This window comes from Artibeus jamaicensis, unplaced genomic scaffold (genome assembly GCF_021234435.1).
Source record: "Artibeus jamaicensis isolate MK-2021 breed Jamaican fruit bat unplaced genomic scaffold, CSHL_Jam_final contig_484, whole genome shotgun sequence".
NCBI classification, from domain to species: Eukaryota; Metazoa; Chordata; class Mammalia; order Chiroptera; family Phyllostomidae; genus Artibeus; species Artibeus jamaicensis.
The window spans coordinates 11,302,493-11,314,707 of record NW_026521859.1 but is presented as its reverse complement, the minus strand read 5'-3'; the positions used below and the strand labels follow the sequence as shown (position 1 = coordinate 11,314,707).

At 40.3% G+C, this 12,215-nt stretch overlaps 1 protein-coding gene across 1 annotated transcript in view; it reads right to left on the bottom strand.

Moving 5' to 3' along the window:
* Positions 1-1,442: 1,442 nt before the first annotated feature.
* The window catches only part of ZNF318 (zinc finger protein 318), a 30,941-nt gene continuing 20,168 nt past the window's right edge, over positions 1,443-12,215 (bottom strand). The window contains exons 7-10 of the mRNA XM_037154281.2: positions 7,818-8,021; positions 7,263-7,362; positions 6,045-6,163; positions 1,443-5,778 (exon numbers count right to left, since the gene is read on the bottom strand). Of these exons, the coding sequence (XP_037010176.2) occupies positions 2,467-5,778; positions 6,045-6,163; positions 7,263-7,362; positions 7,818-8,021 (3,735 nt within the window). The 3' untranslated portion in view covers positions 1,443-2,466. The remainder of the gene's footprint in view (positions 5,779-6,044; positions 6,164-7,262; positions 7,363-7,817; positions 8,022-12,215) is intronic.

Sequence of the window (12,215 nt, the reverse complement as noted above, 5' to 3'; positions counted from 1 at the left end):
TATAACTTCGCTGGATAGGTTCCAAAACTTGATCCCACTGATTAGAAGCCAGCAACAAACATTTCCTGCCCAGACCACAGAATCCTAAAAGCTCTCTGCTGGTTCAAATCATATAGGAAGGATGCTGTTGCTTCAACTCTTACAAGGCACATTATTCTATAAAACCCCTAAGAATGGTAGATGCCTTTGGTATAAAGCTTCAAGTTATCAAGAGAGTACAAGAGGAATTGTTCAAAATACTCTAGCCCCAGCCAAATGAATTCATTCTGCCCTTCCTAAACTTTGTCTATCTTCCTTCTCAAGTGGTCTCCTCCTAACCTGAAAAGAAATTCTGAATCCAAGATGAAGTGAAGAATATTTGGATAGGATTAACCCCACCCCGCTCTTTCTCTAAACCTACCCATTTATCCCCAAAGGGTGGTGGAACTTAGGAAAAAGGCCTGAAAATTAGTAACAGCTGACATTCTAAACTCTCTATTTTCTCTGAATTCTCTAGAATGGAGAGTTTTCTGGAAAAACAAACATATCTCTTGAAGTTCACCTGGCTTTATGTTTTTCTAAAGGATACCTTTTGAATCAGTCTGGTTTCCAGGCCAGAAAAGTACACTGAATTCAGGCTTTAACCTAAAAGGCAACCCCAGACAACTACTCAGGAAGGACTGACCCTGTACACGTTTGGTGCTGAGATGGAGATAATAACCATCTCGAAGAGGGGGAAAAAATCCTTATGGCATAGTGAGGTGAAGTAACTTGTCCTAAATAACAGCAGGCCAAATGGCTGAGGAACATTCAAGGACCCAAATCTTCCAAGTCTGTGCCTTCCCGCAACATGAATAGAGGCCAGGACAACTTCTAAACATAGTCAAGGCTCTGAAAAAAGTAAATAGCCTCCCCAAACTCAATGTAGGAATTCTGCAGCTCTGCACACAGGAAACTGGAAGAAAAATTATTCTTAGGAAAAATGATTGACAACTTTGCATTAGTATTGAGCAGTTGGGGAAGGAGGCTTGGGGAAAACTACTCTGAAGTCTCTGTTGAGATAGAGACTGCTGACAACAGATGTCAAGAGGAAACTGGAACAGAGTAACACCTGAGGATCACACTCCCTGATTCCCAAGAGCACTATCAGCAAGAACTTGAGTGTTGGGGGAACTCAGTTTCTAGAGGAGCACAGGGAGTGTCAACATACGGGTACATAAAAAGCTTTCACAATAAAAGATGCCAAAACAAGACCATTGTCCTCTACTTACTACCCATATAGGCAGTACTGGGGCACAGACTATAGGAGGGACATAGACAATAGAGCAGTGAGGGGGTGGTACATTGCTTTAGTTTACCTGTGAAAGTCAAATGTGTGTGGTTCCAAAACAAAAATACAGAAACATGAGATTAATGCATTTATTCCAAGTAACACACTAAAAATAAAGTTAAACTTGTCCAAGCCAGCTCATAAATTCTTTAATAATTTGAACAAAAATGTACAACCCAAAACATCACACTATGGTGGAAATAACTTGGGAAAGAGAGAGGCAGAGGAAAAAATACATATGGGTTGTGGAACAGAGGATAAGTCCAATCCCAGAACAAGTTTCAGATCATCTACCTCTTCAGAACAGAAATGGCTGCTAGGAATTTAATAACCACATCACAATACAATGAACAAAGGCCATTAAGAAAATAAGAGTGACCCAAAAAAGCACATCTGTTCCTAACACTGAGCCATGAATAAGCCTTACCGAGTTGTTGTCTTCCAAAAGTGAGCCTGCTAGATTTTCTTCCATGTTTACTGAGGCGATTTCCAAACAGGTTTGTGGGTTAGCAGGACCATTTCAAGCAAAAGCAACAGAGTAAGGAAAGTATGGGGGTTGACATGTCACAATGAAGTAAACAGTACACAAAAGAGCTACTCACACTGCATTTCAAACAATGTTAAGGCAGGCCCATCCAAATGGAAACCTAAGAGATGAACAATCCTTCATTCATCGGTTTTCCATTTATGCAGGCTTTCTGGTGTTTCTCCCAAAGACCCATCAAGCTGCCCAGAAAATTAGGTGGGGATACAACACAGCAATTAGAGAAGTCAACTCTATCTTCCTCCTCCCCCATGTTCCAGAAATGGCAGTCAAAGGCAAAATACAATCAAAGCACACTATGTGGTGAGCCAGATAGACATTTGATTTTAATGACAAAGTAGGAGAAAAATAAATTGGCAAAAAAAATAACAGAAAATACTTCTTTTTACAGATATGTATAGAAATGATGATTGATTTGTCTAATATCTTAAGGAGAAAGGACAAAAAATCAGGAGGTAAATTCTTTAGCTTCCATGAACATTTGCTGTTAGATGCTGACTGCATCTCATGGTGTAGGTTCCAGATGAGATAGCCAAATAGTCCTGGATCATCTGGGCACCTGATTTCTAGAAGCCAGTTTGATTTATCCACAAGTAGCTCTGGATATGTATTCTTAGTTGTGGACACTAGATTCTGGGTGGTCCTGGATGGCAACTTCTTGTGTAGGTATTTCCTGAGGAACAGTATTGCCTTGAACTACCTCCTCCCTTGTAGGGGACCCTGGAGCCAAAGATTTTACCAAATTTGAAGTGTTGTCATTGCCCTCATTTACTTGAGGAATTGGTACCTCTGTGATAGATGCACTCACTATTTCTGGCTTTAGTGGTCCCACCTCCAAAGAGCTGCACTCAGGAACATCATCTGGCATAAAGAGATGAGAACATAACTTCTCTTTTTGAATTCCAGATGTCCGTGTGACAAAGTCAACAAGGTCTGGAAGGCAAGGAGATGGCCCAAGGCCTGCAGGGTTAATTTTTTCTGATTCCATAAGTGAATCTTGTTTCTCTGATTGAGAAGTTTCTTCTACTTCCTCGGGCATCATTCCTCCCGATAACAGGTCAAGGGCCTGGTGTGTTCCCTCTAGACTCCCCAAGCCAAGGCCAACATTTTCTACAAGTCCAGTTTTCAAAATGTTAGGAGTGATCCTTCCACTTCTGGAATTAGATGAGTTTTGCTCATCCTCGCCTCTGAAGTTAAGCACCTGGGTTCTAGGAGACTCTAATGGAAACTCAGAAAAGGATGGGATTGATTCAAAGTCAGTGACAGTGGAGGGATTACATCCTACAGGTGACATAGAGTTTTCTTCACACACCTTCTGAGACAGCGTAGCTGGGGATCTGTGAGCTGGATCTACTGGAGTACTGCAGAAATCAACACCCATATCCCCCAGGTTCCCTTGGGGAGCCAGCTCTTCAACTTTCAAGTCTGTAACTTCAAAGCCTTCTAAGGTCTTGCCTCCTATTGTCACTGCTAATTCTGTATGGCCATCTTGTAGCTCCAGGGCTTCTGCTCCTGGTTTCTCTGGGCTCTCCCAAGTTTCTGGCTGCTTCTCATTCCCAACAGCCAGGTCACAGAGCAATTTCTCCTGAATGTCTTTTGATTTTTCTCTCTTGAGGCCTCTGTACCTTGAGGTCCTAGAAGCTGACTCTGGAGCTGAATTTTCTAGGCATTCCTTGCTACCAGTTGAAACTCCTTGCTCCTGTGCACTACCTGTTAAACATGTATCTGATCTGGCTGGTGACTGAATAAATAATTCTGGGACAGAAATTTTTACAGCTGTGTCTTGTGCATTCTGGAGTAAAGCCCTAGCTTCTGGTGGAAATGAGTCTGTTTTTGCCTTTGTGGAAGAGAGAGTCTGTGCACTCACTTCAATCACAACTTTACTTTGGGTTTCACTTCCTGTCACCAGTTTTTTAGATTGCCCAGTCTTTTTGTCAGTCATTCGCAAGTTGGGCTGTTCTATTTTTTCTTCACATATGTATCTGTTCCTATGGTTCAAATTAGAATCCTCTATGTTATTGGGCCCAACACTGATGCCTGTTCCTTTTCCTACCATCCTCTCAGAGAGCTTTAATCCCTTTTCTTTTAGTTCAGTGTTTGTCTCTATCTCACTTTCTCCATAATCCTTAGACTGGTAGAACTTTTGGCTTTCCTCATCCTCGTTACCAGGTTCCATGAGGTGGGTTTCTACCAACTTCTGAGATGCCATGGTATTACAATGTATATGTGACAGCTGAAGGGCTGACCCTACACCTGGTGGTCCTGGGTCTGCAATGTCAAGCTCAATTTTTCCTTCTGAAGATATAACCCTATTAGTGTCACTCTGGAAGGAGCTAGAAGTCCACAAAGCCAAAGTATCTGTCTTTGGGGCAATAGTTTCATAGGGCTTGCTTTGGCACAACCTTGTCAGAGGCTGTAGGAAGCCATAGCTGCTGCCTTTGTTTTTTGAGTCTACATGTTCTACAACTGACCATTTCCTTAGGGACACCAGAGTTTTTGCAATGGGTTTTTTAGGGTTTCCGACAGAAGGAGCAGAAACCAAACTTCTATCTGGAGGAAATTCCTCTTGGGATGCACTGCTATTCACAGTAGAAGTGGAAAATGAGTCTGAACTTTCACCTCTAGAAAAGTTGCTATTCTCCCCATTGGCCAATGGACCACCACTCAGTTTAGTCTCAGGGGTCCCCTTTCCACCACTGCTATAGAATATGTCATACAGGTCCTTAGCATTGGCTGTGGCTAAGCATGAATTTCGCTTTTCCAATTTTTTGGCTTGTTCACTGAACACACTTGAGAGAGGAGGTGGTGGACGCACTAACACAGAGAACAGGGTCTGGTCCCGGTCACTCTCACTCACCCCAGGAGCTGTCTCATCAGAAGGAATGGCAGGTGGCTGTGCTGAGGCCATAATGGCTACTGGCAACACTGGATTCAAAATGTTAGGACCCAGGAAGCAAGAGCTAAGAGTGTGAGATACGGTTGAATTTGATTTTACTGGAGCTAAGATAGCCTTTGCTTGAGCAGGAGAAGGGGCAGCTGCAGCTGGATGAAGTATAACTGGGGGTGGAGGGGGGGGGGGTGGAGGAGGTGGTGGAGGAGGTAGTAGCATTTGTTCAGGTATATGGGATGACTCATTCTTTTCAGCCAGCACCATTTTTTCCTCCGGAGACCCTTTTAGAATCACCTCTTCTCCCCCAAATGCTTTGGAGATTATGTCAGGTGGCAAGAGGAGATCAGATGAAGACTCTTTAACAACTGGCAGAGGCTTAGGAGTGGTTCCGGAGGACTTGATGGACAGAAAGGTGTTAAGAGGAGCTGGCTTGCTGACTGTGGCTGATCCTGACTTGCGGAGCACTGTGGATGGGATAGGCAGGTTGGGTCGGATCTTAGTCTGGGTTGAAGTTGTTACAACAGGCATCCAAGGGCTAGTATGTGCAACAACAGTTTTCCCAGAGAGCTTGATTTTTATGGGCTTTGCCTTCCCAGCTTCAGTTTTGACATCCTCTTTGTCCTTACTGCTTTCTATCTCTTCCTTGTGAATACTCTGGGCCACTGAACTTTTTTCCTCCTCTTTTTCTGGCTTCTTCCAGCTGAATTTCCCAAAGGAGGAAGATGCTGGTGACTCTTTCTTTACTTCTTCTTTTAATTGCAGTTTGATGCCACCCTTCTTCTTGTTTTCAGCCTTTTCAGGGGAGTTCCCGCCCTCAGAGAGTTGGTCCTCTAATTCCTCAGAGACCTTCTCATCTTCCTTTACTTCTTTCATGATCTTTGTCTTTTTTTCTTTCTTCTCTTCCTTTGGTCTCTCAGTAAGTTTGCGCTTTAGCTCACTCTGACGTCGCCGTTCTGTCTCCAGGACGACAGCCAAGCCAGCTTGGCGGTCCAAATTTCGCCGCTCCTCATACAATGGGTTTTCAACCACATATTTCTGGGAAGAGAAAGGATAAAGGCTCAACAACTGGTCAAAATACTATAAGAGAGAAAATCTTGGCCCCATTAATCTCTAGAAGTCATTTTTCTCAAGGATATAGATGGTTCTATCAGGTCAGCATCTCTCACTAGGATGGAGAACTTCCTAGTAGTAATATGGAATTTGAAGTGTTGATGACTTTTTCTGGCTCTCAACTCATTTGATAAAGTCAAAAGGATTACTGCAGAAAGTGAGAAACTCCACAGGCTACTACAAAGACCAACCTTATACTTCTCATTATGTTGGTAACCCTTCACATGTTGCTCTCCAGAAATTGGATCCCCCAAAAATTCTTCACAGAGTTGGCAGTAATATCCAGTGATGGGAATCAAAAACTCAGAGCCTGGAAGAAGTGGAAAAAGGTCAAGAAAGTAAGTCATTTCCACCCGGACGACAGCAATCAAAGGAAATCCCACTTCCCCTTTGTAATAAAAAGTTTAATAGTACACAGGACATCTTACCCATTTTTCAGTCTGAAGTAGCATTTAGATGAATTCCAATGGTATGGTCTTCCCAACTTAAAGTCTGAACTCAAGACCTCCATGTCTTCTACCTCTTGGGAATACTAACTAGTATATTCAGGAGTTTCCTGTGCTAGGCTCATTTCTGTTGCCAGGTCTCCTCAAACTTCAACTAGCAATAAGTATTTTAGGAGATATAAAAACTATAATCCCACCCTGGCTGGTGTGACTCAGTGGACTGAGCGCTGGCCTGTGAACCAAAGGGTCATCAGTTCAATGGGCACATGCCTGGACTAAGGGCTAGGTCCCTAGCAGGGAGCATGTAGGAGGCAACAATACACTGACGTTTCTCTCCCTCTCTTTCTCCCTCCCTTCCTGTCTAGTAAATAAATAAAATCTTTTTAAAAACCTCACAAAAGTACAACCCCAAATAGCTAGCGCAGTACCATTTATATGAGGATCTCTCATGTTGCTATTGAAAACTCAGGAATCATCTACCTTCTTCAGATCTAAAGAATCTAGCACCATTGACTGCTTATGAAGGTAAAAAATTGAGAAGTTTAAAGACAAACTTTCTACTTCCCAATTTACCCCCTTAATAATGACTATTCAAAAATATTTCTTAGAGGAAAAGGCAGTTAATTACTGCACTTCTTATTGTTCTTTTTTACCCAGATTTCAAGTAAGTAAAATTTTAGTGCATAAGCCAGGAACAAACAAAACTATATTTTAAAGTAGTATACATATACTTAATATGTTAGATTTTTGGCCATATGAGTAGAAATCAGTTTTGTCTTATACAGCTCTGTATTTCTTCAAGTCCTAGAGTACACAGCTTTGCACATAAGAGGCATTTTTATAGCTTTGTCAAAACAAGTATTCATGTCTCACCCTACGCTGCTTCCTAGCACATTAGTTCAGGGACGCCTCTTCCTTGACTGACTATAAGGAAACCATAAAAAAGGCAGGGAGGAAACATACCTTTTGCAGGAACAGTTATCTTGTCAGTGCGCTTTATAGCATCTTGCTTGGCCTCACTCTGGGTCTTTGAAGCCCAAGGTCTGTTGTAGGGATCCAGTGTCTATTTGCAAGAGGCAGAGGTGCTCACACAATAGCACTAAAAGCTCAGTGCCCCACTTTTCTTTTTTCCCTACACACCAAAGGGACCAGAAGCCCCCAGGTACCCACCCCCACCCACTCTGCCAACTGTTTAAACGGAAATCACCTGTGGAAAAGGTAAACACATGTTAGAGCAAGTACCAGCAATGGATAAAATAAAACAAATAATCAGGTACTCAAGGAATCAAAAGAGGCTGAGGCCTCACTTACACTTGTCATGGTGTTTAGTTACAGGCAGGTCCCCTAGACTGAGCCCTGGGGATGATGACTCCTTTGCTGGTATCTCTTGGCTCTTCATATTGGGGCTCCTGCCCATATGAGAATGTTTCATTTGCCAGCTTTGCAATGCAGATGGGGGTATAGAAGTTTGAGGGGAAGGAGGGTGAGAACAGAAATAACAGAGGGCAGGGTACTTACCTGTGTGTGCTTCTTATTGTGCATATGGGTAAAGAAGTCAAACATGGTCCCACAGATGGTGTTGCAGTCCTTGCACCAGTGATTGCCAGCATCATAATACTCATAGGCAGAGGTGGGCTGTTCATATTGCTTAGCAGCTGGCTGGGGGCTTTCTGCAAGCTTGGGGCTCTTAGTATGAGAATTCTCATTGTTTACCTTTGAGTCCTGCAGGGGAAAAAACCCGCACTTAGGAGGAATTCAAGACAGTTGAGATTGGTCTTCTCAGAAAAAGCAAGTAGCCTATTACAATGATAGAAATAGGCCTATATGATCATATTTCCAGGCCCTAAACTGCGTAAACTAGGGAAAATCCCATAAGATATCTGTCTCTAAGGCTCAAACAGAATTAATTAGATTCCACAGTGCTTTCTTCTCATGGAGGATAAATCACAGTGGTACTATATTTGTTTACATATCCTAAAATATCTAGAAGAATACTCAAGATTATTGAAATGCTGCCTGCCTCTGGGAAGGGGAAATAGAGAAATGCATATCTTTTGGTAGATGTTGAAAGTGTTACTATGCAAATAATACGACAGTTAAATTTAAAAATCATAATGACAACTACGAAGGAAAGAAAAACCAAAAGGAAAAGGTAATTGACAAAAATGCAGAGACCAGATGACAGTGAACTTGCTTATCTCAGACGCATCCCAGTGGAACACTGCAGAGCAGGGCTGATATGTACAAAGCCGATAGTAGTCTGTGTAGGATAACTTAAAGGAATCTGGGTAAAATATTTCTAACTGCCTAAAATACCACCACTGGTACTTTATTATTATTTTTAAGAGAGAGGGGAAAGGAGGAAGAAAGAAAGAGAAACATCAATGTGTGTAAGAAACATCGATTGGTTGCTTCTCTTATGCCTCAACTGGAGACTTCGCCCAAAACCCAAGCAGGTGTTCCGACAAGGAACCGAAACAGCAACTCTTTGGTTTGCAGGCCAGTGTTCAATCCACTGAGCCACACCAGCCAGGGCTCCACTGGTATTTTATACCACCAATTTAACACCTCTCAGTTAATATGAATTATCTTTTAAAACACATCAACTCCCAAGCATTAAGTTACAATAATAAGTACTTTAATATGAATTCATTTGTGAGCAGGCTGGGAAAACATTTAGGAAATAAGAATTTTGGTTAACCTTGGGTAGTGAGGAACAGAAAAAAAGATAATTTTGGAACACATAGTAGCTAAGTACATATGAGGTTCTATAATAGACAAGATTAGGGAACTGGGCATCTGTAATATAGATTGATGGGGAAAAGAAGGCAGGATATAGAAAGGGCAACAATTAGCCTTTCAAAAATAATCCTTTCTCGCTACAGTCTTATTCAATAGACACTAGGGAGAACACACCCAGCAGGTGAGGCATGGGCATATGCATACACTGCTGATGAGTATTAACTGGCACCATCTTTCTGGAAGATAACCCAGAAATACATATTTTATATATGCATTTAAGACTTTACTTATTTATTTTTAGAGAGGAAGGGAGAGAGAAAGAGAGGGATAGAAACATCAATGTGTGATTGCCTCTCACACACCCCCTACTGGGGACCTGGCCCACAACCCAGGCATGTGCCCCAACTTGGAAATCAAACTGGAGACCCTTTGGTTCACAGGCCAGCGCTCAATCCACTAAGACACACCAGCCAGGGCAAGAAATACATATTATATATCTCAAAATTCTTTATATACTCTTTAACCCAGCAATTTTATTCCTTGAGATTTATCCTAAGGAAATTATTATGTCAAACAATGGGTAAGTTGATTGACTAAATAAATTTTGGTACCCACACAACAAAAAAGTAAGGTCATTAAAAATGTTATTAGAGAAGTCTCTTTATTGACACTGAAAGATGTTCATTATATACTATAAAAACTATGTAAGAAAATACATTTGAATAATAAAGATATGTGAATAGGCACAGAATATCAGATGCTACCTTATACATAAGATCTTCTCTAACTACTCTATATTCTTTATCCTGTTTTCTTTTTTTAAACATTTATCATTACTTAATTCAAACATTTTTTTATTGTGTATCTTCTCCTATTTGATAGGAATAAGGAACAAGAACCTTGTCTATACAGTTTCCTGCTATACTTCCCATATCTAAAATAGTGTCTGGCACTTTCTTACAGATCAAGAAATATTTGGAGTGATATATACAAAGATATTAATAACAGCTCTCTCTAGGTGAATGAAATTATGAAAGTATTTATTTTTATGAAATGAAGACAAAACCAAAAATCAAATATGCATTTTAAAAAGAGGCAAAGAAAGAAAAAAAATACCAAGACTAGGTAGAAAAGAAAGGTTACAGACACAATGTTCCTTCCTGCTGAAATGAAAACTGAACTGCAACATATCCCTGGTAGCTTCAGAGAACATGAATACTCAACTCAAATAAAGATGACAGATTACTATGGGTTTGGTGCATAAACGGATTCCCAAACAATGTATAACTCAACTATAAAGGCCCACAACTTTCAGGTTCTTCTCGCATTAAAGGCCCTAACTCAATAACCCTGGTATAAAAGAGTATAGTTTTACCTGCTTGAGAAAGAGAACTCTCCCAAAAAGACATGGAATAATTGCAGTTTGATTGATAGAGAATACAGAATATCCTCTTCTTTATGCTCACATCTACTATATACTAGACATACTGGATGCCATGGTAAATACAAAGATAAATAAGTTATACTCTTTTATTCTCAAGAGGCTCTCATTTACTATAAGAGACAGATATGAGAACAGACATGCTGTAAATAATGTTTTAAATATGACAGAATGAAATACATCTTATAAAGAAACAAAATAATATATTAAGAGTGCTAAAGAAAGGCCCTCGTGTGGCTCAGTGGATTAAATGCTGGCTGTGAATCAAAGGGCTGCTGGTTTGATTTGTGGTCAGGGCATATACCTGGGTTGTGGGCCAGGTCCCCAGTAAAGGTCATGAGAGGCAACCACATGTCAACGTTTCTCTCCCTTTCTTTCTCCCTCCCTCCCCCTTTATATAAACATAAGTAAATAAATAAAAATCTTAAAAAACAAAAACAAAAAAAAGACTGCTAAAGAAGAGATGATTAAATCTGGGTAGAATTCAGAAATTCTTCACGAAGAAGGTAGTATTCAGGTTAGACCTTAGTAGATGAATGGGGTGAAGAAGAAAAATTAATCCAGGCTAAGATTATTAATACAAAATTAGAAACACAAAATAGCATATTGCACATCTGGAAAAGAGCAAGCATTCTAAGGTTGTAGGAGGCTAAGATATAGTTTAATATTTACTGAGCACTACTCATTTACTATGTATCAAGCACTACATATTGGGGACTATATTGAAGAATGAGAAAGATATAGTCCCTGTCCCTTGAGCCTTAAAATCTAATTTGGGGAACACATGCAATTTTATAATTATAACTGTCATAAATACTAAGACAAAGAATTACAAGTATTGTCAGTGAATATCAGTCAATTTTACCAATCTGGGAAACCAGGAAGGGAGTCAGGGAAATAATTTAAGCTGCAACCCAAAGAATGCATGAGTTAGAAGAGATAAAGAAAAACTGGGATTTGCTTGGTAACCAGAGGCAAGAGAAAATACAAAGTCATTAGAGGGAATGATAGATTTGAGGAATGAAAAGGCCAGTAATAAAATTACAGTGAGCCAAGGGAAAAAGATACATGAAATGAGGCTGAAGATGTAGGCAAGAAGTATCATGATCACTGGCAGTATGTGGAGAAAGAAATAGTATAGGGATACAAGTAAGAACTAAAAGTGGATTGAACTTGGATGGCAATGGAAATGGTAAGATATGGATGGAATTGAGATTTATTTTGAAGGGAGAGCTGGTAGAATCTATAATTGATTTCATATGGAGCAGTAAGGGAGAGGAAAGCACTAAGAATGTTTCTTAGGTTGTTGGCATGAAAACTATAGGATAACAGTGTCATTCATTAAGAGGGGTAACACCGGAAGAAAAAAAATTAGAGGGAGGTCAAGCACAATCATTAGTTTAGTTTAGGATACATTGACTTTGAGATGTCTATGAGAAAAATGAAGTAGAAATGAGTAGCATGGAACTAAAAAAAAAAATCATTTGAGCTAGAATATAAAACTGGAAGGTGTCAGCATGATATTTCAGCACAAAACTGGATAAAATGACCTATGAAGAAAGCTGAATTCTGGAAAACTTAGCTAGGACTGAGCCCTGGAGAACTAAAATAGTTAAAGACCAGGTACTAGAAAATAGGTAGCAAAGGAGACCAATCAACAGCAGCCAGCATAACTGTATGGAAGGAACTATGATAGAAGCTAAGGGAAAAAACAGTTTTAAGAGCCAGTGATT